Source organism: Pelodiscus sinensis, unplaced genomic scaffold (assembly GCF_049634645.1).
Source record: "Pelodiscus sinensis isolate JC-2024 unplaced genomic scaffold, ASM4963464v1 ctg71, whole genome shotgun sequence".
Classification (NCBI taxonomy): domain Eukaryota; kingdom Metazoa; phylum Chordata; order Testudines; family Trionychidae; genus Pelodiscus; species Pelodiscus sinensis.
Genome location: NW_027465980.1, coordinates 133,799 through 159,407, shown reverse-complemented (window position 1 = coordinate 159,407; position 25,609 = coordinate 133,799). Strand labels below are relative to the sequence as shown.

At 46.8% G+C, this 25,609-nt stretch overlaps 1 protein-coding gene across 2 annotated transcripts in view; it reads left to right on the top strand.

The window, feature by feature from the left end:
* Positions 1 to 25,609, top strand: part of FOXO4 (forkhead box O4) — a 54,437-nt gene that overhangs the window by 18,126 nt on the left and 10,702 nt on the right. Inside the window, exon 2 of one of the 2 annotated variants that reach the window (XM_075917667.1) lies at positions 15,163 to 16,405. In XM_075917667.1, the coding sequence (XP_075773782.1) occupies positions 15,163 to 16,383 (1,221 nt within the window). In that variant the 3' untranslated portion in view covers positions 16,384 to 16,405. The remainder of the gene's footprint in view (positions 1 to 15,162; positions 16,406 to 25,609) is intronic. The other variant, XM_075917666.1, reaches the window with a different exon arrangement.

Sequence of the window (25,609 nt, the reverse complement as noted above, 5' to 3'; positions counted from 1 at the left end):
AGTCCATTTATCCAATCCATGTTCCCTTAGCTTGCTGGCAAGAATATTGTGGGAGACCGTATCAAAAGCTTTGCTGAAGTCAAGGTGTATCGCATCCACCGACTTTCCCATATTACCTCATCATAGAAGCTAATCAGATTGGTCAGGCACGACTTGCCCTTTGTGAATCCATGTTGACTATTTCTGATCACTTTCCCCTCTTGCAAGTGCTTCAAAATGGATTCCTTGAGGATCCCCTCCAGGATTTTTCCTAATATCCAACCTAGACCTCCCCCACTGACGGGTCTGTAGTTCCCTGGATCGTCCTTCTTCCTTTTTTTAAAGATTTTTTTGTAAAGGTTTGTTTTCCTTAACACAGTGATAGTCTTTTGACAGAGAAGACACATTGGTTTTCCATTTATCTTTTCAAAAGCGAATTCCATCTCCCAAGCAATGTTGAAAACCCTGTGTCCGTACTACAAATGTCTCCTCTTTGTTGACATTTTAATGCTTCTTATCAAAAAGAAAATTGTATACCAGTGTGTTGGGTGTTCAGCTTGAAGCTTCAGGTTGTGTGTTTCTTGGATTGATTTTACTGTAAAAAATTTTCCAAGCCAGACCTCTCCAACCTGTAACAGGTGGGGAGCTGAGTGAGTCAGGCTGGACAGGAGAGGCAAAAAAGACAGGTGCCCAGGAGCCCTGTCTTGGATTTCCAGCAGAGGTGATGTCCACACCTGGGAGTCTGTCACTCTGTGCGGGACGGAGGCCGGGCTGCCTGGAGTGGCACCAGATCCAAGCATGGCCAGTGTGAGCCAGTCAGCACCTCTCAGGCTCTGCCCATGAGGCTAAGCAGCCAGCACTTCCCACAATGCCCCGGTGCTCCTGGCACCTCCTCCCCAGGGGCTAGAAACACCGAAACCCTGCACCTGTCTGTTCCAGCCAGCCTGCCCACTTGCATCTTTCAGAGCTCACTCCACCTGGGTGATGCCTCGCTGTTGTGGAGCGTGTTCCCAGTGGAGGCCATGTTCAAAGGATCACACCTGCGGGCTGCCTATTCAGCCATGAGTAAACCCAAACCTCACCGTAAACAGACGGGTGGCCGTGTGTTGAGTAGCCCTGTTTATCATATCGCACCTTAGTCTCCTCTTTTCTAAGCTGCGAAGTCCCAGTCTTTTCCATCTCTCTTCATAGGGGACCCTTTCCAAACCCCTCATCATTTTTGTTGCCTTTTCTGAACCTTTTCCCATGCCAATATACCTTTTTGAGATGAAGTGACTGCATCTGTAGCAGTTTTCAAGAGGTGGGTGTCCCATGGTTTTATATGGAGGCAATAAGATATTCTCTGTCTTATTCTCTATCCCTTTAATGATTCCCAATATTCTGTTTGCATTTTTGACCGCCACTGTATGCTAAGGCTTTGAATCATAGAATACTAGGACTGGAAGAGACCTTGAGAGGTCATTGAGTCCAGTCCCCTGCCCTCATGGCAGGACCCAGCACTGTCTCTAGACCATTCCTGATAGACATTTATCTAATCTACTCTTAAATATCTCTAGAGATGGGGATTCCACAACCTCCCTGGGCAATTTATTCCAGCGTTTAACCACCCTGACAGGCAGGAAGTTTTTCCTAATGTCCAACCTAAACCTCCCTTGCTGCAGTTTAAGCCCATTGCTGCTGATTCTATCCGCAGAGGCCAGGAAGAACAATTTTTTTTTCTCCCTCTTCCTTGTGACACCCTTTTTAGATACCTGAAAACCGCTATCCTGTCCCCTCTCAGCCTTCTCTTTTTCAAACTAAACAAGCCCAATTCTTTCAGCCTTCCTTCATAGGTCATGTTCTCTAGACCTTTAATTGTTCTTGTTGCTCCTCTCTGGACCTTCTCTAATTTCTCCACATCTTTCTTTATGCTACAAGTTTTTTCGGCAGAAAACATGCTAATGAGGGACTCACTAGCATAAGTACTGATCTCATTAGCATATTTTCTGCTTTTTCTTTTTGCCCAAGGGGTTTTTTGCACAAAAAGAAGCAGTGTGGACAGGGTTTTTTGGCGCAAAAACCCCTTGGCGCAAAAAGAAACAGCAGAAAATATGCTAATGAGATCACTGCTTATGCTAGTGAGTCTCTCATTAGCATGTTTTCGTCTGAAAAAACTTGTAGTGTGGGCAGAGCCTGAGAGGATCTTTTCTGAGAACTGTCCACAATGACTCCTAGATCTCTCTCGTGTAGTTATAGCTAAATTAGTCCCTATCATTTTGTATGTATTGTTGGGATTGTTTTTCCCAATGTGCATTACTTGACCTTTATCAACATTAAATTTAATTTGCCACTTTGTTGCCCAATCACTCAGGCTATGACTAGACTGCAGGCTTTTTGTGCAAGAAGCTTTTATCAGACGAGATCTTTCGCAAAAACTTGTTGCGCAAGAGTGCATCTACACTGCAAAAGTGCATTGAAAATGCGATATGCTTTTGCGAAAGAGTGTGTCCGGACTGCATGGATGCTCTCTTGAAAGTAAGCACTGGTTGCTATGCACAGAATGGCCACCAGGGCACCTGTGCTTTTTCCTCTTTGTGCAAAAAATCCCCTTTCCCAGCGACATGCCTTTTTGCGAAAGAACTCTTTTGCAAAAAGGCATTCTTCCTCGTAGAAAGAGGAATACCAATTGCGCAAAAACTCCTCTGTTCTTTTGATTCTCTTGCCCAAAAACGTGCCTGAGGTGTGGATGCTCTGAGTTTTTGAAGAAAACGGCCGTTTTTCTGAAAAAATCTCCATAGTGTAGACATAGCCTGTGTTTGGTGAGATCTTTTGAAGCTCTTCACAGTCTGCCTTGGTCCTAACTATCTTGAGCAGTTTAGTATCATCTGCAGATTTTGCCACCTCGCTGTTTACCCCTTTTTATTTATAAAGACATTGAATAGGATGGGTCCCAGGACAGACCCTTGGGGGACCCCACTAGTTATCTCTCTCCACTCAGAAAACTTATAATTTATTCCTACCCTTTTAACCAGTTATCAACCCATGAAAGGACCTCCCCTCTCATCCCATGACAAATTACTTTACTTCAGAGCCTTTGGTGAGGGTCCTTGTCAAAAATCTAAGTATACTATATCCACTGTGCAGAGTCATCCACTTGGCAGATGTGGATGCCATCATTGAGGGGTTTGGCACCCTGGGCTTCCCCAACTGCAGGGGGAGGGGGGGAGTGGAGCTATTGACAGGACACACATCCCTATCTGTGTCCCAGATCACTCTACTGTTTGGTTGTCCTGCAGACTGTGACTGACCACTGAGGCCAGTTTACGGACATAAATGTTGGGTGGTTGGGGAAAGCATATGACGCACATGTGTTCAGGAACTCTAGCATCTGCCAGAAGCTGCAAGCTGGGACTTTCTTCCCTGGCCGCAGCACCAGGGTCGGGGACGTGTGCCTGGTGGGGGCGAGGCGGCTTCTAACACTTTCTCCCTCCCCTCCAGTTTTAAAACAGAAACGGAGCCCTGCAGCTGCATTTCTGCACCGTGCGTGGGGCTGTGGGGCAAGCTGGGGAGCCTGCCTGGGGCTCTCCACTGCCTCCACAGGTTGGATCCAGTGGCTTGGCAGGCTGGATTCAGCCTGCAGGCTGTATTTTGCCCAGGCTTGCGGTAGGGAATTCATAGAGATTCTGTGGAATATTTTGGTTCATTTAAGATTTTTTACTTCATTTGATTCTACATTTTCTTTCATGTATAGTGCCACTGCCCCACCAGCATGATCTGTTCGTCTGATATATTTTGTACCCTGGTATGACTGTCCCATTGATTGTCCTCATTCCAGCAAGTTTCTGTATCAGTATCCTCCTTTAAATGAGGCACTCTACTTCACCCATCTTATTATTTAGACTTCTAGTGTTTGTGTATAAATTAATTGGTCACTATTTGTCTGTCTGCCATTTCCTGATGTTAGACTTTTTCGTTTGATCTTACCCATATTTTATCATCTTCCATCTGCTCTTTGCTAGAACATAGAGAATCTCTATTAATGGACCCTCCCCTAAGAGATGTCTCTGTCTGATCCATGTGCTCCTCTGCACCTGTCAGCTTTCCCCCAGCCTTTAGCTTAAAAACTACTCTAGGACTTTTTAATGTAAAGTGCCAGCAGTCTGGTTCCATTTTGGTTTAGGGGGAGCCCAGCCTTCCTGTATGGGCTAGGGATATTAAATTTTGATTAGTTAGTTAATTGAATAGTCAATGGGATTTTCATCGACTATTCGATTAGTCAGTAAGAACTAGTGTGTTTGCCTTCAAAATGTACAAGAGCCCCAGCAGTGGCTGGGGGACTTGAAACGCTGCATGGAGCCTGGGGACTTGGAAGCTGACTCCTTCCTACCCCCCCCCCCCCCCCCCACGCTGCCTCTTTGTGATAGAGGCACCAAGGGTGCGGGAAGCGACTAGTTGATTAGTCGCTTACATCCCTAGTATAGGCTCCCCCTTTTGCAAAAGCTTCTCCAGTTCCTAATAAATATAAACCCCACCTCTCTTCCCCATCATCTCCTCCACGAATTGAGACTGACGTTCTGCCTCCCTGGCCCTGCGTGTGGAACTGGAAGCATTTTAGAGAATGCTACCATAGAGGTCCTGGCTTTCAGTCTCTTTCCTAGCAGCCTAAATTTGGCCTCCAGAACCTCTCTCCTACTCTTCCCTAGGTCATTGGTACCTACATGTACCATGACCACCGGCTTCTCCCCAACATTTCACATAAGTCTATTGAGAGATCCACAACCTTCTCAGCAGGCAGATAAGTCACCATAGGGTTCTCCCAGTCACCAAAACCCAACTGTCTGTTTCTAATGATTGACTCCCCCATTACTAACACCTGCCAATGACTGGAGTCCCTTTTCCTAGAGAGGTATCCTCAGTGTGAGAGGATACCACAATATCACCTGGAAGGAGGGTCCCAACTATGGAATAATTGCCCTCTGCTCCAGTTGAATGTTCTTCTTCTCTGGGCCTTTCACCCTCCTCAGCAGCACAGGGGCTGTCTGACTGAAGGTGGGAGAGTTCTACAGTGTCCTGGAAAGCCTCAGCTACATACCTCTCTGCCTCCCTCAGCTCCTCCAATTCCGCCACCCTGACCTTCGAAGCCCGGCTGTGGTCTCTGAGGGCCAGGAGCTCCTTGCATTGAATGCACACACATGCCACCTATCCGTAGAGCAGGTAATCATACATGCTATATTGGGTGCAATAACCAGGATAATCCCCACTCTGCTGCTGGGCTTCTGCCTGCAGCCTTTCCTACAGATAATTAGATTCTTGATAAGGGTTTTATTTAAATCTGGTAATTTTGGTTTTAGTTTAGTTGAAAAAGTTTTAAAGAATGCCGAGTGTATCTAGCCCTCTTTAATTCCCCCTCCAAACTCTCCCATGAAACTCCTTGTTAGTTGCTCCTGGTTGCTGACTAGTGGGCCTTATATACTCCTGGCCTTCCTGATCGCCCCGCTTCCTGGTTAAGACTTGACCAATGAACAGAGGGTTATAGACTTCAAATCCTTGTTAGGAAGTTCACAGCTTCCAACTGCTGGCCTCAGCACATGGTCCTTCAAACAGACAGCTTAGCACAGGGGTGTCCAAACTTTTTTCAAAGAGGGCCAGATTTGAAGAAGTGAACATGCGTGAGGGCCGTCCCCGCATTCTCAGTCCCAAGGCGGAGGGCCCGCAGGGTCGGAGGCGGGCGGAGAGCGCAGGGCACGCCGGCCTCACGGCGGCCCGGGGGCAGGGCGAACCCGCAGCCAAGCGGGGGAGCAGGGCTGCGGACGTGCCCTACAGGGCAGGCTCTAGGACCGCGGAGGCCATGGGCGGCGGCGGTGGCGCGGCCGGAAGCAGCGCGCTGGGTGCGCCAGTTCAGAAGAGCGCCGGGGAGCCAGGAGAGGGGGAGGAAGCGGGGGCCGTATTAAATCGGAACACGGGCCGGACTTTGGACATGCCTGGCTTAGCACATGGGTCTCCAAACAGACACAAACAAGCTCAGCACACTATCTTTTAAGGCAACCAGCAAGTAACCCCCAAACAGTTCTAGTATCTGTGGCTGTTTTGGGTAGGTCATCTCCCTGATTTCATAGGGTCATTAACTACAGAGCTCCTTGCGTTATTTGTGAAACACAAGGCTTGGAGGCAGGTCAGCCCTTTAATTCTGCTTTACGTGATCTAGTGTCTTGTGTTCATTTTCAGTGTTGATCTAGCCCTTCTGCTTGTGGATACATTGCAATTCTGCATGCAGGAATTCTAATGTGTGGTTTTGTCACAGAACTCCTTATGTGCATGCGGAGTGCCTGAGGTCAAAGGTGGACACATATCAAAACTGTTTATGGGTTGCTGACAGATGTGTTGACATAGACATCCTGAAAGAAAGCCAATGTTTTATTTGGAACACTATACCTTCAGAGAGCTGGAAAATTGGAAACTAAAATTTCCACTTGACTTACCAGTTAGCAGTTTGTGGTTCTGGCCATAAACTGGGTCCTACAGCTCATCTTGCTATTGCCCAGCTATTCACTCTTCCTCTTCTTTCTATCCATGTTGTTCTAGGACATGTGGTTTAAAGACCCATTGAAATACAATGAGCCAAAACTCTCCTGTTTATGCAGTTGGTCATTCTCTCCTAGGTGGGTTATATACACCAACTACTGACTAGTTCATAATGAAACTGCAATGCAGGAGTTCACACCTTAACTGTTGGGAGGGAAGATGAAGATCTTGAGGTCCTTGGTGGTGATGGTTGCAGAAAATCCTATTTTAAATCAGTAATATTCGTGTGTAGTCTTTTTTGAAAAATAAAGTTGTCAGCCTCTGCAGGAGACAGGATACCATGCTGAATTGGTTGTATGAGATTTGTGGATTGCTACTCAGTTTATTTAAAACACAATTTCTGGCTGGGGGGCCATTAAGTTGAGCGTAGGTTTAGCAACATCACCACATAAGGAATGATGGAAAGTTATTTACTGGTACGGGTAGTCTCTGAGGATCATAGCTTCAGGGTAATTCAGGGTGGGGCACCTCTGAAGAAGTGGATTGTGCCCATGAAAGCTCATGATACCATCTGCATGTTTTGTTAGTCTTTAAGGTGCTGCAAGGAGGAAGACTCCCCGTATTCCCTTTGCACACCAGAGACTGCCCCCCCAGGAGATTTTGGGTGCTCCAGCCCTGTGGGCTCTAGAATGCTGGGGGGAGACAGTGAACCTTGAGGGCTGGATCCAGGCAAGCTGGGGACTACATCTGGCCCCTGGGCCTAAGGTTCCTCCCCCCATGGTAACTCCTAGCATGCTGACTGGTTCTTCAGGTGATGTCTCTACAGGTGCTCCACTCAGGCCTCGGTGCGTCCTGGCGCTGTGGATAGGAGATTTTTGCCTAGCAGTGCGTCCTGCGCCACTCGTGCACTCCCCATCTTGTGCTGTTGTTTGTTAGGTGCATGTGTGGTGCGAGCCTCCCTCAGTTCCTTTTCTGCCGTCCTCGGCTGACGATGGAGTCACAGCAGTGCTCTCCCTTCTGCCCGAAAATAAAGAAATAGTGCAGTTAGTTTAGCAATAGTTAATAAGTTTAGTCAGTTTAGAAGAAGTTTCACCTAGTTGTTCAGTTAAAAACAAACAAAAGCTGATGCGGCAGTTTTTCCTTTATTCCTCTCAACATGCCATGCCCTCCTGGCCTTACGAAATGCAATTCATGCCTGGATTCAATGCTGGTTTCAGACGGACACGCATCCTGTATTAAATGCCTGGGTGAAAATCACGTAGCGCAGAAGTGCCCGCATTGTTTAAACATGACAATCGGAGCGAGGAAAGACTGCAAAATGCGGCTGAAGAATCTTCTCTGAGAGAAATCCTTCCAACCACTGGGGGATAAGTTCCAGGAGACACAGATGCAACTGGTGTCCCGTTTCAGGGTTAGCTCACTGTCCCATAGAGGCTCGGAGTGTCGCGGGCTTTCCCTGAACAATCGCTGCCCACTGCATCCTGAGCTACCCGATCCCTGGTGCAGTTAACTTCCGGCACATGAAGAAACATAAATTGACTTCAGCCAGGAGAACTGAGTTGGAACCGAAACATTTGGCATCCACTGGTGCAGCTAATCCACCGTTGCTGACACAACTGAATATGCCATTGCTGCTGACACCCACAGGCGTCCCGACACCGATTGAACAAGCTGGTACCAGACATACTGAATTAAAGCGCACTCCAGCACCGGAGCATAAGAAAGCAGCTAGCAAGATGCGCCATTTACAAAAAGCCTCACAGTTGGGCACACCACCTCCTCCGGCGCAGGGAGTATGTTCACCATGCTCTCCAATTTCACCTCCTGCTAGCCTGTACAGACAAACCGCAGATAAAACTTCTCACTCGCACACCACTGTCACTGAACTGAACATGGCAGGGCCGTAGATTCTCATTTTGTCACTCATCCTCAATGGGATCAGTGTCTTGATGGCACTTCATCCAGAACCATCCCTTTCAACAACCCTCACAACTTGCATGGCTCAACCAACCATGGCTGTATCCACCACAACACCTTCAACCTCAGTGGCCTTTCTGGGAGCCAGGGCACCAGTATCACCCCACTCCTCCCATCGCCATTGCTCACGAGATAACCAGCCTCTACACCACCGCATACAGCTACGCGTTACCCGGCTACCACGGTTCGTCAGTCACCGTCTCATCCCCCTTTGGTAATAACCCAGGCAGATTCAATACATGACGATGAGAACTTACCTCACTCCTACTCAGAGAGCTCTTCACACGCTCCTCAGTCTCTCGCTGGTCTAGACAAGGCAGTTTTCCAGGTGTTTCTCTCTCCACCAGCAGATGAGCTGAAACAATTCTAAGAACTATTCAGACGAGTGGTTCAATCTCAAGACATTACATTCCAAGAAGTGCAAGATAAACAATACAAATTACTTACAGTACTACAACTGGCTGCATCCTCAACGATAGCATTACCCATCAATGAGCCCATCTTGGAGTCATCGGATGTACTCTGATAAACACCAGACTCTATCCCCCCCATCAACCAGAGAGTAGACAGAAAATACTTTGTCCCAGCGAAAAAGATGGATTTTCTCTTCTTACATCCCCACCCAAATTCACTGGTCATTAACTCGGTTCATCATAAAGCAAAATACCCCCAATTCAAATCTACACCTCAATACCACGAGCAGGTCTTTGGCTGGAAAGTATACTCCTCTGCCACACTCCAGTTCAGAATATCAAATTACACTGCCTTTCTGGCTAACTACGATCATGCCAATTACTCTAGATTACAATATCTCTTACAGGACCTTCCTGAAAATAAGAAACCACATCTCTAGTCTAGCATCAAAGAGGGCCAATCCATAGCAAAAATTGCCCTCTAGGCTGCAATGGATGTGGCGGATACAGCAGCTAAGGCCACAGCTTCAGCAATAGTAATTTGCAGAGCATTGTGGTTATATTCATCAGGAGTCCCAAAAGAATTTCAGACTAAGGTGGGGGACCTCCCCTTTGATAGGAACCAACTGTTTGCCACAAAAACAGATGAGGTGTTCCATTCAATGAAAGATTCCTGCAGCACACTGTACTTTAGGCATGTACACCCCGCCTAACAAAAGACATATCCTGTACCGGAGACCAAGAGACTTGAACTACCACAGGCAACAGCAGAGGCCATACGATAACAGGCCCAAGTAATGTCCCAACAGAAGGACTCAACACAGCCAGTCCTCTAACACTCAACCCACTTCACACAAACAGCAGATTTAAAGTCTTGGGCGGGAGTCTGAGCGTCCAGCCCAAAGATCCAGTGCATCCAAACACAACCTTCCATCACTGCCTGAGACCATTTTACCAACAATGAGCTCTCATTACTACAGATCAGTGAGTCCTTGAATCATCAAATCGGGCAACACAGTCCCCTTTTACATCTATATCCCCTACCCCAGTGGTCCCCAATGCAGTGCCCCCCGGGCGCGCAGCACATGCGTGGTGCCAGCCCTGGGCTCAGGGCGCATGGGCAGCCCCCACCCTTGGGGCATGGCGCATGTGTGGCCCCACCCTCGGAAGCACGGTGCGTGAGCGGCCCCGCCCCTGGATGCCCGGCACGTGAGCAGCCCTGCCCCATGGCACCCGGCAGCCACAAAAGGTTGGGGACCACTGCACCCAATCCTGTACCCAATGACCCTCTCCAGAGACCCCTCTCACGAGCCCCTGTTACAAGCAGAAGTACAAAAGCTACTGAGCCTAGGGGCAATAGAACCAGTTCCCACAAATCATCAGGAAAGAGGGTTCTATTCCAACTACTTTCTAACTGCCAAGAAAACAAGCGGCTGGAGGTCAGTTTTGAATATCTGGAAACTCAATAAGTTTCTCCAACAGCAAATTCAGAATGGTGATGCTTGTAACTATTATGCCAGCACTGGACAAAGGGGACTGGTTCTCAGCCCTAAACCTTCAGGACTCAATTTCCATATAACCATACATCCTGCCCACGGGAGATTTCTCCAGGTCATGGTAGGTCAAGATCACTACCAATTCTGAGTCCTCCCTTTTGGTCTCTTCATGGCCCCTCAAGATTTTTCCAGGACTTTAGCTGTGGTCACGGCCTTTCTCAGTAGCCAAAGCATCATTATTTGTGCCTACCTCAATGACTGCCTGATCAAGGGGCCCACATGTCAACAAACAATAGCCATGATGATCACTACCAGAGATTGCTTCACCTAACTGGGCCTCCTTATAAATATCCACATATCCAGAAATCCGCCCTACAGCCTACATAAGAATGGCCATACTAGGTCTGACCAAAGGTCCATCTAGCCCAGTAGCCTGTCTTCCAAAAATGGCTAGTGCCAGGTGCCCCAGAAGGGGTGGACCAAAGACAGTGATTAAGCCATTTGTCTCCTGCCATCCATCTCCAGCCTTACAGAGGCCAGGGGCACCATTCCTTACCCCCCCCCCCCCGGCTAATAGCCTTTTATGGACAAAACCTCCATGAATTTATCTAGCTCTTTTTTTTTAAACTGTTATAGTCCTAGCCTTCACAGACTCCTCTGGCAAGGAGTTCCACAGGGTGACTGTGCGCTGTGTGAAGAAGAACTTTATTTTATTAGTTTTAAACCTGCTACCCATTAATTTCGTTTGGTATCGTCTAGTATCCTTTTGTCTACCGAAAAGATAGTTCATTGGGGCTCTCTTGGATGCAGTGACAGCGTTATGTGACCTCACCTGGGGAGTCAAACATGCTCCCTTCACCACAGCGCACACACGTCTTCAAATACTGGGACACGTGGTAGCCACAACTTTTGTCATCCTATTCACGAGGCTACATATGCACTGCCTATAGTCCTGGTTTGCGACCGTCTACATCCCGAACCAGCAGTCTTGCAAAATGCCTCATTCTCCAACCCTCGGTCCTACAATCTTGCGACTGTTGGACTTCCCCAACCAGTCTGCTAGCTGGCGTACTTTTCCATCGTCCGGATCCATCAGTAGTGATCATGATCAATGCATCACTTCTGGGCTGGGGCGCCCACTGTGGCACAAGAATGGTACAGGGCATATGGTCGCAACTAGAGATGCACCGCCATGTCAACATCTTGAAGCTCAAAGCGTGCACTCACTTCCTTCCACGTGTAAAGGGTAGAACCATTAATGTCCTTACGGACAACACACCCTCTAAGTTCTGCATCAATCAGCAGGGGGGTGCCCGATCACGCTCGCTATGTGTAGAAGCAATCAAATTTTGGAACTGGTGCCACAAGAACCACGTAACCCCAACTACCACTTACATTCCAGGCCAACAGGATACCAGGGCCGACAAACTGAGAAGACACTTCTCTGAACAACACAAATGGGAAATCCAATCTGTGTTCTCCTTCTAGTTTTTTAACAGTGGGAATTCGCAATCATAGATCTATTCACTCCAGCATTCAAGCGCAAATGCCACAGATTCTGTTCCTGAGCAGGTCAGGGCAAGAGATTGGAGGAAGATGCCTTCACATTTGCTGGACTGCTCCCCTACTCCTGTGCTTTCCCACTAATTCCCCTACTCTACAGAGTAATCAACAAGATTCGCTCCGACCAGGCCACAGTAATTCTGATAACTCCTTGCTGGCTGAGACAACCTTGGTTCCCTTATCTACATTACCTATCAGTAAGCCAACTGAACCCTCTCCCCATGAGTCCCTACTTGCTAACTCAACACAGGGGCAAAATCCACCACCTGAACATCAAACTCTGAAACTCATAGCATAGCTTCTCCATGGTTCCAAAATGAAGAACTTACCTGCTCAGAGAGTGTCAAGTGGATGCTATTAAACAGACAACATTCTTCCACAAGATGCACCTACCAAAACAAATGGAAACGCTTTCAGCAGTGGGGTAGCACTCATCATTTACAACCAAACACTGCCCGCATACGTACCGTACTCGAAAACTTGATGGACCTCAGCAATGCAGGCCTCTCCATCAGCTTGATTTGTGTCCATCTTTCGGTGGTTACGATTTTCCATGAACCAGTCGATGATCTCTCACTCTCTGCACACCTGATGACGAAGCGATTCCTAACAGGCTTGCAGAAAATGCACCGCAACTTACACCCCCGGTACCTGGTATCTCATTCTTGACATGCTCACCAGGCCACCCTTTGCACCACTAAGCCACAGTCCCACCACAATACTTATCCATGAGAGCGGCTTTCATAGTGGCAATAACATCTGTAAGATAAATGGGCGAAATTGCAGCCCTTATGGCTGATCCACCATACACTGCCTTTACTAAGGATAAGGTCACACTCAGGCCTCATCCCAAGTTCCTCCCCAAAGTTATATCTGACTTCCACCTAAGTGAACCCATATACTTACCCACATTTTTTTCCTAAACCTCACATCTCTTCAAGAGAATCCATCTTGCACACCCTAGATACCAGATGAGCCCTCATGTTCTACTTAGACAAGGGAATCAGACAGACTCTTCATCTCTTGGTCTGATCCCCCTAAGGGAACAGCTGCCTTGGCATAATGGATTTCCAAGTGGACTGCAAGCTGTATATACATGGTTTACCAGCTTCGTGGAAAACCACCACCACAGATTATTAGGGCTCACTCCACACGTGTGATGGCCACATCAATGGCTTTCCTACATAATGTGCCACTAGTGGACATTTGTAGAGCAGCGACATGGTTTTCCTATCCCTTTCGCACATTATGCCCTACAGAAAAGACCTATACCTACCACCACTCTAACAGATGTGGTCATCGCTTCTTCACATAAATGACTCCCATGCCCACCAGCATAGGGCGGGTACTGCTACTTAGTCATCTGAGTGGAGCACCAACAAGGACACCACTCGACGGAGAAGAAATTGTTACTCATCCTGTGCAGTAATGATGGTTCTTCGAGATGTGTCCCCTGAGGTGCTCCACTACCCTCCTTTCCTCCCCTCTACTTAGAGTCCTTTATTGGATTTCAGGTACAAAAGGAGCAGGTAGAAAAGGTCTGTTAGGTGCGCACACAGCAACAGCACGAGATAGCTATTGCGCATGTGTGGCGCAGGAGGCACTGCTAGGCAAAAATCTCTGAGCAGCGGTGTGAGGACGCACCAAGACCCACAGGGGCACACTTCTCGAAGAACCATCTCTACTGCACAGGGTGAAAAACTTCTTGTGAGGAATTTGCATGCCTTCAGGGCTGACTAGTTCTGGATTTAGGCTTTGGTTGTAGGAATACCTAGGTTGGGACTCGGGACAGACCCAGTACTCTCCATTGAATGAAAGGCAGCCTCTTAAAGCAAGAAAAATGTAGCTTCCTTAACTGGTTCAAAGTAAGTGCAAATAAATCCACTATTGAGAAATTTGAAGAAGAAAAATTTGTGTTTGTGTAGAACCCGTTGCATATGATACTGGCAGACAGAAGTGTCTGTATCAGTTTGTCGTTTTCAGGAGCACTAGAAAGACAGCAGAAAAGTATTCCTTGCTAGATGGAAAGATCAGATTAGGCCTGGGTGAGTGTATTCAGAGTGGGAGGTACAAATGCTGTGTTTCTGGCTGGGCATAGTATCACCACCCTCCTTCTTCCCCATAGTGATCACACAGACTTCTAAAAATTTTGAAACATAGCTCCCTCTTTGTGTGGTGTGATTGGGAACCTCCAGCTGTGTGGCTGTGATTCATGTCTGCCACTAGGTGAAGGCATAAAATAAGGTTTATTTTGTTACCCCGTTTGTGTTCTCTGCGAGCCTAAGCATTTGAGGGTGGTGGTAGTCTGGCGGAGTTCAGGGTCTTTCTCCTTCACTGATGTGCCAATGTGTTCATGGAGGTTGTACTCCTGTTGTAAGAAACCACTCCCCGCTCAGCATCTCGTCCTTAGGACTGCTCTTGGTTTGGTTTGAACCATCATATATTCCTGCCACAGCTGTATCTAAGGCTGTAAGTGTGTAGCAATTTAAACAGATAACTGATAAGCTCATGCTTATTGGTTACTCAAATGGTCACATGCAGCTCAGATCCCAGGGAGCCGCCTGCCACCCTGAGCTATTCCCTCTGTATCAGATACAGAAGCAGCAGCAGAGCGGGGTGGCAGGCAGGAGCTGATGCATGCAGGGAGTGGGCTTTAAGTAGCAGTGTGGGGCAACAGCCGGCAGGCGGAAGCCAGTGGGAGCTGGCTAAAAGCTGGCTCCTGGCATGCACTGGCTCCCGGGAGCTGCCTGCCGCTCCGTGTGTAACCACTGACAATTTCAGTGGTGTCACGGCTAATCAGTTATTTGCATTTTGATATCCCTAGTATCTGCAAGGGATATGCTAAGTCTTGCTGCATGCTGATGGTAAATTTGCAGACCTGCTATGGAAGGTCTCTGGCCTGTGCTCTCTGCATTCAATTTTTCTGTTTGTTACAAAATCTTTAACACTTAAACATTCTTCAACATTAGTTTTTTTTCAGGACGATGCTGTCTAAATCTTTTGCTGGCCTCATGCTGTCTAGCACAGATAAGGGTACTCTGTCCTTTGAGTCTGGAATCGGTTTCCTCTGAAAAAATTCAAAATTCTTTTACAAATTCAAGTCTCTCTACACAGTGGAAAGTAGCAGGAATATAGCTATGCTGCATATGCCAGGACTCCTATGAGGAGCCATATCTCTTTATGTAATCAATGCAGATGAAGCTAACGTGCTGTCTTTTCTGTTTTTTTTTCAGAACTCTATTAGGCACAACTTGTCCCTGCACAGCAAGTTCATTAAAGTGCATAATGAAGCTACAGGGAAAAGTTCTTGGTGGATGCTCAATCCTGAAGGTGGCAAAAGTGGGAAATCACCAAGGAGGAGAGCTGCCTCAATGGACAACAGCAGCAAACTGGCAAAAGTCAGAGGTAAAGCATCCAAAAAGAAGGCCTCACTCCAAGCAGCTTCAGAAGCTACTGCCGACAGCCCTGGCTCCCAGTTCCCCAAATGGCCTGGGAGCCCATCGTCAAGGAATAACGAGGACTCCGACGTGTGGACCAGTTTTCGGCCTCGAACCAGTTCCAATGCGAGTACCATTAGTGCCAGGCTCTCCCCCATCATGCCTGAGCAGGATGACCTCCCAGATGAAAAGCTTCTCCCTTCTCTAGTATACTCCAGTGCATCCAGCAATGTCCCACCAACTGTGACAGAAGAGCTTGAACTCCTGGATGGGTTAAACCTGATGTCACCCAGTTCTTCTATGCTGCCCACCCAGCAGTCTGCCTCAAGTGGACCAGTCCAGAGAGATTCCAGCTTCTCTTTGAGAGCCCAGAAGTCAGTTGGTCAGACCTCTGCTTTTGGCGCCTCTCTGTTTAACCCTGTTGATATCTCACTGCAGAACTCTGTGAACCGTTTCTCTGGCCCTCAGAGCCTGGAAGCTCTCCTGACATCAAGCTCTCCACCTCCCAGCGATGTGATGATGACTCAAGTGGATCCAATCCTCCCTCAGACTGGAAGCAGGCTAAACAGTCAGACTTTTCTGCTTTTAGGTGGACAGGTCAGCCAGAGTAAAACAAGCCCCGTGAACACACGAGGAAAGCCTTTGGAGCAGCAGTCAGAGCCAGTTGCTGCCAGTGCTCTGTCCACACTTTCTGTAGTGGCATCTCCTCAAAACACAGCCAGCATGCCCACTTTGAAGGCCCCAGTCCCAGCACCGATGGCCCAAGCAGCCCATCTGGGTACGCAGCCACTTCTCTCATCTGTTGGTTCTGCGTCCTTTGGAATGAGCCAGGACAGGCTGCCCACTGACCTGGATGTTGACATGTACATGGAGAATCTTGAATGTGATGTGGATTACATAATCAACAGTGACCTCATGGATGAAGAAGGCCTGGACTTCAACTTTGAACCCATTCTGTCTACGCCCAGCTATCCCAACACCTCGCAGGCCTCCAGTCATACTTGGGTACCAAGTTAACTTCAGGAATACCAAAAGGTCGGTGAGTTTGTCAAGTATCTTTTAGATCTCTAACAGATACTGAACTGGCTTGAGTTGGGATGTTCTCTCCCCCCCCCCCCCCCCCCCCCATAGTCCTCAAATGCCCAGTTTGTACTAGGGAGGCAGAGCTGTTTAAAAAGCTGCAGGATCTTGATTGCTTAAAGCTGCTGCTGCTGTCCTGGCTAGAGGAGAAACCAGCTGAATTCTGTATTGAAGCTACTTTTAAGTGTCAAGTCCTCTTGCTTTCTTGTCTCTTGAGCTGCTGGAGTCTGGTTAGTGGAGCAGCTTGCTCCCTGCGCTCTTCACAGTACATGCAAGAGGATACTGTCTCTGGCATTTCTGTGACTGGCGAAAAGTGTTCTCTCGGGTAGATCTGTGAGACCACTCCAGTGCCAGAGCTTCCTGGAATCTGTTTGTAGGCAATGCCAAATTCTCTTTCCTTATAGCTTTTAAAAAGTACAGAGAAACAGTAATGACTCCCTGCACCATTCAGGGACAGTGTACCTGCATGCAGCTCCTGAGCACCTGTGCTTCCTCTCTTGTTCTAGCTATCCTTGAGAGAAAATGGTCCTGTTCATAATTTTTGCATCTGACATCTTTGCATAAGCTTTCCTGCCTTTACAATTGTGTCTTTTGGAAACACGGCCCGTCTCTCTCAAAGTATAGAATGAAGTTATACAGATGTTCTAGTCTGGTGTCAGTACTGACTTGCTTTAGCCATAGAATGTGCATCTGTGATTGAAAAGCAGGCTCCTTCTAAGGAGCTGGCTGGGCCGTCCTTCACGCCCAGAATGAGTTAGGAACCCCGATTGGCATCTGACTTGTGAGCACGTATTCCTCTTTCCTCACCTGCCAGAATCTCTGGACTTGCCCCTTAAATGGCTTTGAGGTTGGGAGGAACTGATTCAGAAGTACTCTTTGATCACATGCAGCAGTCCTGGCTCAGCTTTGGGAGCCATGTGTATTATGGCCATGTGCTAGTAGGAAGGTCTGTTTGCATGGCAAAGAAAGGAGAGGTGCATATGTGTCTAAATAAATGCTGGGAACTGAGCTGTCTGTGAGTGAGACCTACTCCGATTTTCCCTCTGCTTAGACTGCACCTCCCCAGTCCCAACTTGCTTGGTTGGGTATTGGTTTCCTTCCTATATTGTCATTGGGCAGCACTGCGCTACTGCTGGTTGGTTCCTGAGAGCTATAAGGGGTAATCCATGTTGAGGAGAAGGCTCCAAATACATTTGAAGGTAAAATAAACTCTTCTTCTGGGGAACTGTGTGGAGTGGAGTTGGGTTACATGACTGGCTTCAGAAGACATTAGAAGGTGACATGTCATCTCGCGAGAGATGCTGCCTACCAGGGGCCTGTATCTGATATGTTCTGGAGGCATTGTTGAGGATCATCTTGCTCTGACTACTACTCCATGCTTCTTACCCATGTGGGCACTACTGAAACTGCAGGGTGTGACCTTGAGCAGATCAAGAGTGACTATAGGCCTCTGGCAGTATAGGTGAGGGAGTTTGGAGCACAGGTGGTGTTCTCTTCAGTCCTTCCTGTCAAAGGTCGGGGCCCAGGCAGAGACAGGTGGAGGTGAATGCGGCTGCAAAGATGGTGTCAGCAGGAGGGATTTGGCATCTGACCACAGGGTGGTGTTCCAAGAAGGACTTAGGCAGGGAGGGGGTTCACTTTTCGAGGAAGGGGGAAGAGAGTATTTGGATGCAGACTGGCTAACCTAGTGAGGAGGCTTTAAACTAGGTTCGATGGGGGCAAGTGACCAAAGCCCACAGGTAAGTGAAGAATATGGAGACCTGGGAGTTGGGTCGGAAATAGGAGGGATCATGGGCTATAATAGCAGAGAGAAAGGAGGGACAAGGCAAATCTGGGGAGCAAAATCAAATCAGCATCTTAGATGCCTGTATACAAATGCAAGGAGTATGGGGAATAAGCAGGAATAAACATAACTAAATAAACATAACTATTGCCACATAATAAAGTGCCAATAAATGTAACGATGGCATAATTGTTATCACAGAGATCTGGTGGGATAATACACGTGACTGGAATATTGGTATAGAAGGGTACAGGTTACTCAAGAAGGATAGGTGGGGGGGGGGGGAAGGGGTGTTGCCTTATACACTTAGACTGAGGGGGGAGATGGACGTAGGGGACAGACTTGTTGAGAGTGTCTAGGTTAGGTTAAAAGGAGTAAAAAACAAGTGCAATGTCATGCTAAGGGTCTACTACTGATCACCTATCCGGATGAGGCTTTTTTTAAACATCTCACAAAATCATCCAAAAGGCAGCATTTGGTGGTGATGGGGGACTTCAACTATCCAGAGATATGTTGGAAAACTAACACATCAGGGAACAGACTATCCAATACGTTCTTGGACTGCATTGGAGACTTTTTTTTATTCCAGGAGGTTGAAAAAGCTACTGGGGGAAGCTGTTCTAGATTTGATTTTAACAAATAGGGAGGAGCTGTTTGAGAATTTGCAAATGGAAGGCAACCTGGGTTAAAGTGATCATGAAATCGTAGAGTTCATGATACTAAGGAATGGTAGAGGAGAGAACAGCAAAATAGAGACAATGGATTTCAGGAAGGCAGATTTTAGTGAACTCAGAGCTGGTGGGTAAGGTCCCCTGAGAAGCAAGACTAAGAGGAAAAACAACTGAAGAGAGTTGGTAGTTTTTCAAGGGAACATTATTAAGGGCCCAAAAGCATGATCTAAAAATAAAAAAGCCATATAAAAAGTGGAAAGTAGGTCAAATTACAAAGGATGAATATAAACAAACACAGGTATTCAGGGACAAGATTAGAAAAGCAAAGGCACAAAACGAGTTTAAATTAGCTACAGGCATAAAGGGAAGCAAAAAGACATTCTATAAATATATCAGAAGCTAGAGGACGATCAAGGACAGGGTAGGCCCACTGGTCAGTGAGAAGGGAGAAACAGTAACAGTAAACTTGGAAATGGCAGAGATGCTCAATGACTTTGTTTCAGTCTTCACCGAGAAGTCTGAAGAAATGCCTAACATAATGAATGTTAGTGGGATTGGGATAGGTTTAGAAGATAAAATTTAAATAACAAGCTAAAAATCAATTAAAAAAGTTAGATGTCTGCAAGTCCCCAGGGCCTGATGAAATGTATCCTAAAACACTCAAGGAGCTGAGTGAGGAGGTATTTGAGCCTTTACCTATCATCTTTGAAAAGTCATGGAAGTTAGGAGAGATTCCAGAAGACTGCAGAAGTGCCCATCTCTAAAAAGGGAAATAACAACAACCCAGGAAACTACAGACCAGGCAGTTTAACTTCTGTGTCAGGAAAGATAATGGAGCAAGTAATTAAAGAATTCATCTGCAAATATCTGGAAGATAAGGTGATCAGTAACAGCCAGCATGGATTTGTAAAGAACAAATCATGTCAAACCAATCTGATAGCTTTGATAGGATAATGAGCCTTGTGGATAAGGGAGAAGCAGTGGATATGGTATACCTATACTTTAGTAAGGCATTTGATATGATCTTGCATGACCACCTTATCAATAAACTAGGTAAATACAACTTAGATGGGGCTACTATAAGGTGGGTGCATAACTGGCTGGATAACCTTACTCAGAAAGTAGTTATTAATGGTTCATAATTATGCTGGAAGGGTATAACAAGTGCGGTTCCACGGTAGGGGTGTCAGTTTTGGGACCAGTTCTGTTCCATATCTTCTTCAACAATTTAGATATTGGCATAGAGAGTATGCTTATTAAGTTTGTAGATGATATAGGGTCATAATTCAAAATGAGGTAGACAAACTGGAGAAATGGCTTGAAATAAATAGGATAAAGTTTAATAAGGACAAATGCAAAGTGCTTCACTTAGGAAGGAACAATCAGTTTCACGTGTACAGAATGGGAAGGGACTGTCTAGGAAGGAGTACTGCAGAAAGGGATATATGGATTATTGTGGATCACAAACTAAATACAAGTCAATAGTGTGACACTGTTGCAAAAAATCAAACACTGTTCTGGGATGCATTAACAGGAGTGTTGAGAGCAAGACATGAGAAGTCATTCTTCTGCTCTACTCTGCGCTGATTAAGCCTCAACTGGAGTATTGTGTCCAGTTCTGGGCATCGCATTTCAATAAAGATGTGAAGAAGTTGGAGAGGGTCCAAAGAAGAGCAACAAAAATGATTAAAGTTGTAGAAAACAGGACCTAATGATGGTGTTTGTCGCGGCGGTAGGTTCCTGGGAGAGTGTATCTGTGGTTGCTGGTAAGTATTTGCTTAAGGCTTTGGGGGGGGGGTTAACTATAGGCATATCTATACAAGTGACACCATCACAGGACCTAATCACATAAGCCACAATATCAGGGGCTCATATAACTGCCCATCATCTAATGTAATATATGCTATCAAGTGTCACCAATGCCCCTCTGCCATGTACATTGGGCAAACGAACAATCTCGGCAAGAAAGGATACATGGTCACAAATCAGACATCAGGAATATTAACACAAACTTGTAGGGGAACATTTAATAATGGATTTAAAAGTAGTCGTTCTACAAAGAAATTTTATCTCCTAATTACCGAGGGTGACAGCTGAACTGAAATTCATTTACAAGTTCAACACTATCAACTTGATCTTGAATAAAGGTATTAACTGGTTAACACACTACAAAGACAATTCTCCTCCCCCCTTTGCTATTTGCATTTATACATCAGAAGCAATGAATGGGATACATCCAGCCTGATTCAATTGGCTTCATTTACACTGATTGTATAGTTAACAGGTAGCTGCTTTTGCTGTTGTGTACATACCCTGGATATGTAATTTCCACTCTGCTCATCCAAGGAAGTGGGTTTTACCCACAAAAGTTCATGATCTATAATACATGTTAGTCTCTAGGGCAGTGGTCTCCAACCTCTTTATGCCCAAGATCGCTTTTTAAATGTCAGAACAAGCCAAGTTCTACTGCCCCATTCTTCCCCCAAGACCTCACCCTTTCCTTGAAGCCCCATCCTCTCTGTTCTTCTCTCCATCACTTGCTATCCCCAGCCCTTATACACTCTGAGTACAGCTACACTACCGTTTTTTTCCGATTCTTCTATAGGAAGTGATTTTTTCCCAACATTTGACCTGTCTAGACTGGACCAAATGTCAGAAAAACCCCTTCTTTCGGAAGCCCCCATAGTTCTCGTGGAATGAGGAATACAGGGGTAACCGAAAGAGCATGTTTGCATTTCTGTTTATAAAAAAAAAGGCAGAAGAACAAACGCATCCCTGGACGTGGAAGAGTTTTTTCTGGGATACCTCTGGAATCCCAGAAAAGGTGTGGGAAGGGGTGAGATGCAAGGTCTGGGAGGGAATTTGGATGCAGAAGGAGGTGGAGAAGGGGATGCTGGCTCGGGGAGGGCACTCCAGGTTAGGGAGTGTTGCGGTAAGGTGGAGGGTTGGGGTACTGAGCAAGCCACAGGCTTGTGGATGTGAGGGTGCAGGAGTTTGGATTGGGGGATGGGAGGGGCTCAAGGCAGGGAGGTTGGGAGTATGATGGGCTCAGGACACAGATTTGCGGTGTGTGGATGATGCAGGAGTGCTGTGGCAGAAGACTGAGGATGTGGGGCTGCAGGAGTTTGGGGATGTGAGAAGCTCAGGACAGGGTTCCAGTGTATGATAAGTTCAGATCTAGGGTGTGAGTTTGTGTGTGCAGGAGGGTTCTGATGCTGTGGCCAGATGAGGGCTTGGCCCCAATTGGGGGTTTGTTGGCCAGGCTTAATTTTTAAATAAAATATGTCAGACACAACAAGTTTCAGCATTGTTTTTATTTCTGAGAAGGGCGAGGAACCTGTTTTGAGTCGGGGTCACTGACCCACAGAAAAGTCAGTTGGGGCCACACAAGTGAGATACGCAAAAATAACTCCTCCAGCCCCCCACATCCAGCCTCACTAATGTGGCCCCAACTGTGGTGGCGGGAGCAGAGGACATAGTACTGGGGAAGGGTGCTGGGGCGGGGACAGGGTGCCAGTGGGGAAAGGGTGTTGGTGGGGGCAGGGGACAGGGAGTCCCCAGCATGTGCTGCCTCCTGGGATTCCTCTCCTCCGCAGAAGAGGGAAGCCCCAGCACGCGCTGCCTCTGGGAACTCCTATCCCCCGTGCAGCAGGTACCCGGCATGCCACAGACCTGGGTTGTGGTACTATGCCAGCTGTTTGAGGGAGGGGAGCAGCCAGTGCAATTCCTGAAACCCTGGAAGTGGCACGCAGCTGCCGGACTTCCTTCCACACCGCAGGAAGCTGGCACTATCTCCATTGTCGCTGGAGCTAGGTAGTGGGGCTTCTTGGGGGTGGGAGAAAACAGGGGGGGGGGCCCTGAGCGCCTCGCGATAGACTGGTCGAGCCCTCCCAGTTGACCAGTCAGTCGCGATCAACGGGTTGGTGACCATGGCTCTAAGGTGCCACAGGGCTGCTTGTTGTTTTTAAACATTCCCTGTTCTTATGTGTCTGGCCCAAAGTTTAGGTTTTCTTTTCTTAGACATGGGTATTGCTGGGAAATCAAGGCCGTATTCCTGCACAGTCCATTTCTCTTCCCGCTCCCCCCTCAACTCTCACACAAAGGAAACAAGCTTTGCCTGTTTCAGTTTCATTTAAAAAATCTTTCACTATCTTCCCATTGGCTCTCCTGGCTCCCTGCCAACACTTCCTGGATACCCAGTGCTCTGGGTTTAACCCTTTAGTTACAGGATGCTGGGATGTTTAGAAAAGGGTAGAATCCCTCCCATCCAACTCAAGAATAGACTGTGCTGGGAGTTCAGAAGCTAGTGGGGTGGCCTCATTGAGCCAGGGACTCAGTAGGCTGGGAAGCTGCAGGCCGCAGGGGGACACAAGGATGAGGACAGGTGTGAGAGGCTGAGTCAGAGTCTGCAGGGGGGAGGCTCCCCAACTCCTAACTATTCCTCCCCCTACAACCCTATTCCATAATTCTCCCACCTACACCCAGTAACGAGTGTTCATGCCCAGTGTCCTTTCCTCTCCCTCAGCTCCCCCACACCCTGCACTGCTCCTGAGGGGGCAGGAAATAGCCATCTCTATGGTAGTTAAGTGAAGTACTCAAAGTTCTGTATTTTGCAATTTTTTGTCTCTATTAGACATATTTACTGACTGGTATTTTAAAATAAATTACCAAAAGAATTGAAACTGGCATGGTTATAGTGTGGTATTTTGACAAATGAACTATGCAGAATTTTAAAATACTGTTTGCAGAATTCCCCAAAGAATAAGACAGCAGTTTCACATTCAGGCATGGGAGAGGAGGGAGCAAAGGGCATGTGACTGCCACATTCTGTGTGTCTTGGTTATTTGCTTTCGAATGGGTCACTGTGCAGAAAGGAGTAGACAGTCCCTGCCTTGAAGCTTACAGTCTAATGGACCATGCTCTCATAGGGTGCAGCTCAGACCCCACAAGTAGAGTGAACAGTGTGATGGAAACAAAGGGCGTGTTACTTCCATTTAGCTGCTTCTAAATAACTGGAGAGACAAGGGAAGTGAAGCTTTGTGCTGAGGGTGGGGCAGACGAGAAGGTAAGATGACCAGATTTGTAAGATATTGGAACAAAAGCCAACCTGCATGGGATGGAATGTCCAGTAAAGAATTGTAGAAGATTCTCCAAATATCCAGCAACCCAAAGCTATGCACACTAGGTTTGTTCTTGTCTGCTGTACTTGGTAAATTTTTTCAACCTCAGCCATAGGCTGGCATCCTTGGGGCACAGGGAAGGTGATTGGCACAGGAGGATGGAAAGGGAGAGATCCCAAGAAGGGAACAGTGGTACCGGACAAAATTGTTGAAGCTATAGTAAAGATTAAAAGTGTCAGACACCTAGATGAAACTAATTTGTTGGAGGAAAGTCAGTGTGGTTTCTGTAAAGGGAAATCCTGCCTTACTAATCTGCTAAAATTCTTTGAGGTGGATCAACAAACATGTGGACAGGGGCGAGTCAGTGGATATAGTGTACTTAGATTTCCAGAAAGCCTTTGACAAGGTCCCTCACCAAAGGCTCTTAAGCAAAGTAAGTTGTCATGGGATATGAGGGAAGGTCCTTTCATGGGTTGAGAACTGGTTAAAAGACAGGAAACAAAGGGTAGGAATAAATGGTCAGTTTTCCGAGTGGAGAGAGGTAACTAGTGGGGTCCCCCAAGGGTCTGTCCTGGGACCCATCCTATTCAACTTACTTATAAATGATCTAGAGAACGGGGTAAACAGTGAGGTGGCAAAATTTGCAGATGATACTAAACTGCTCAGGATAGTTACGACCAAGTCTGACTGTGAAGAGCTTCAAAAAGATCTCACCAAACTAAGTGATTGGGCAACAAAGTGGCAAATGAAATGTAATGTTGATAAATGTAAAGTAATGCACATTGGAAAAATAATCCCAGCTATGTGTACAATATGATATAGACTAATTTAGCTAAAACTACTGGACGATAGCTAATGTCACGCCAGTATTTAGAAAGGGCTCTAGAGGCAATCCTGGTAATTACAGGCTGGTAAGTCAAACGTCAGTACCGGGCAAATTTAGTTGAAACTATAGTAAGGAATAAAATTGTCAGACATGCAGATGAATATAATTTGTGGGGGAAAGTCAACAGGGTTTCTGTAAAGGGAACTCATGCCTTACTAATCTGCTAAAGTTCTTTGAAGGGGGTCAACAAACATGTGGACAAAGGGGATCCAGTGGATATAGTATACTTAGATTTCCAGAAACCCTTGGACAAGGTCCCTCACCAAAGGCTCTTACATAAAGTAAGTTGTCATGGGATAAAAGGGAAGGTCCTTTCATGGATCGAGAACTGGTTCTAAGACAAGAAACAGGGTAGAAATAAATGGTAAACTTTCCTGAATGGAGAGAGGTAACTAGTGGGGTCCCCCAAGGGCCTGTCCTGGGGCCAGTCCTATTCAACTTATTTATAAATGATCTAGAGAACAGGGTAAACAGTGAGGTGGCAAAATTTGCAGATGATCCCAAACTGCTCAAGATAGTTAAGACCAGGCAGACTGTGAAGAGCTTTGATCTCTCCAAACTAAGTGATTGGGCAACAAAATGGCAAATGAAATTTCATGTTGATAAATGGAAAGTAATGCACATTGGAAAAAATAATCCCAACTACACATACAACATGATGGGGTCTACGTTGGCTATACCCACTCAAGAGAGATCTTGGAGT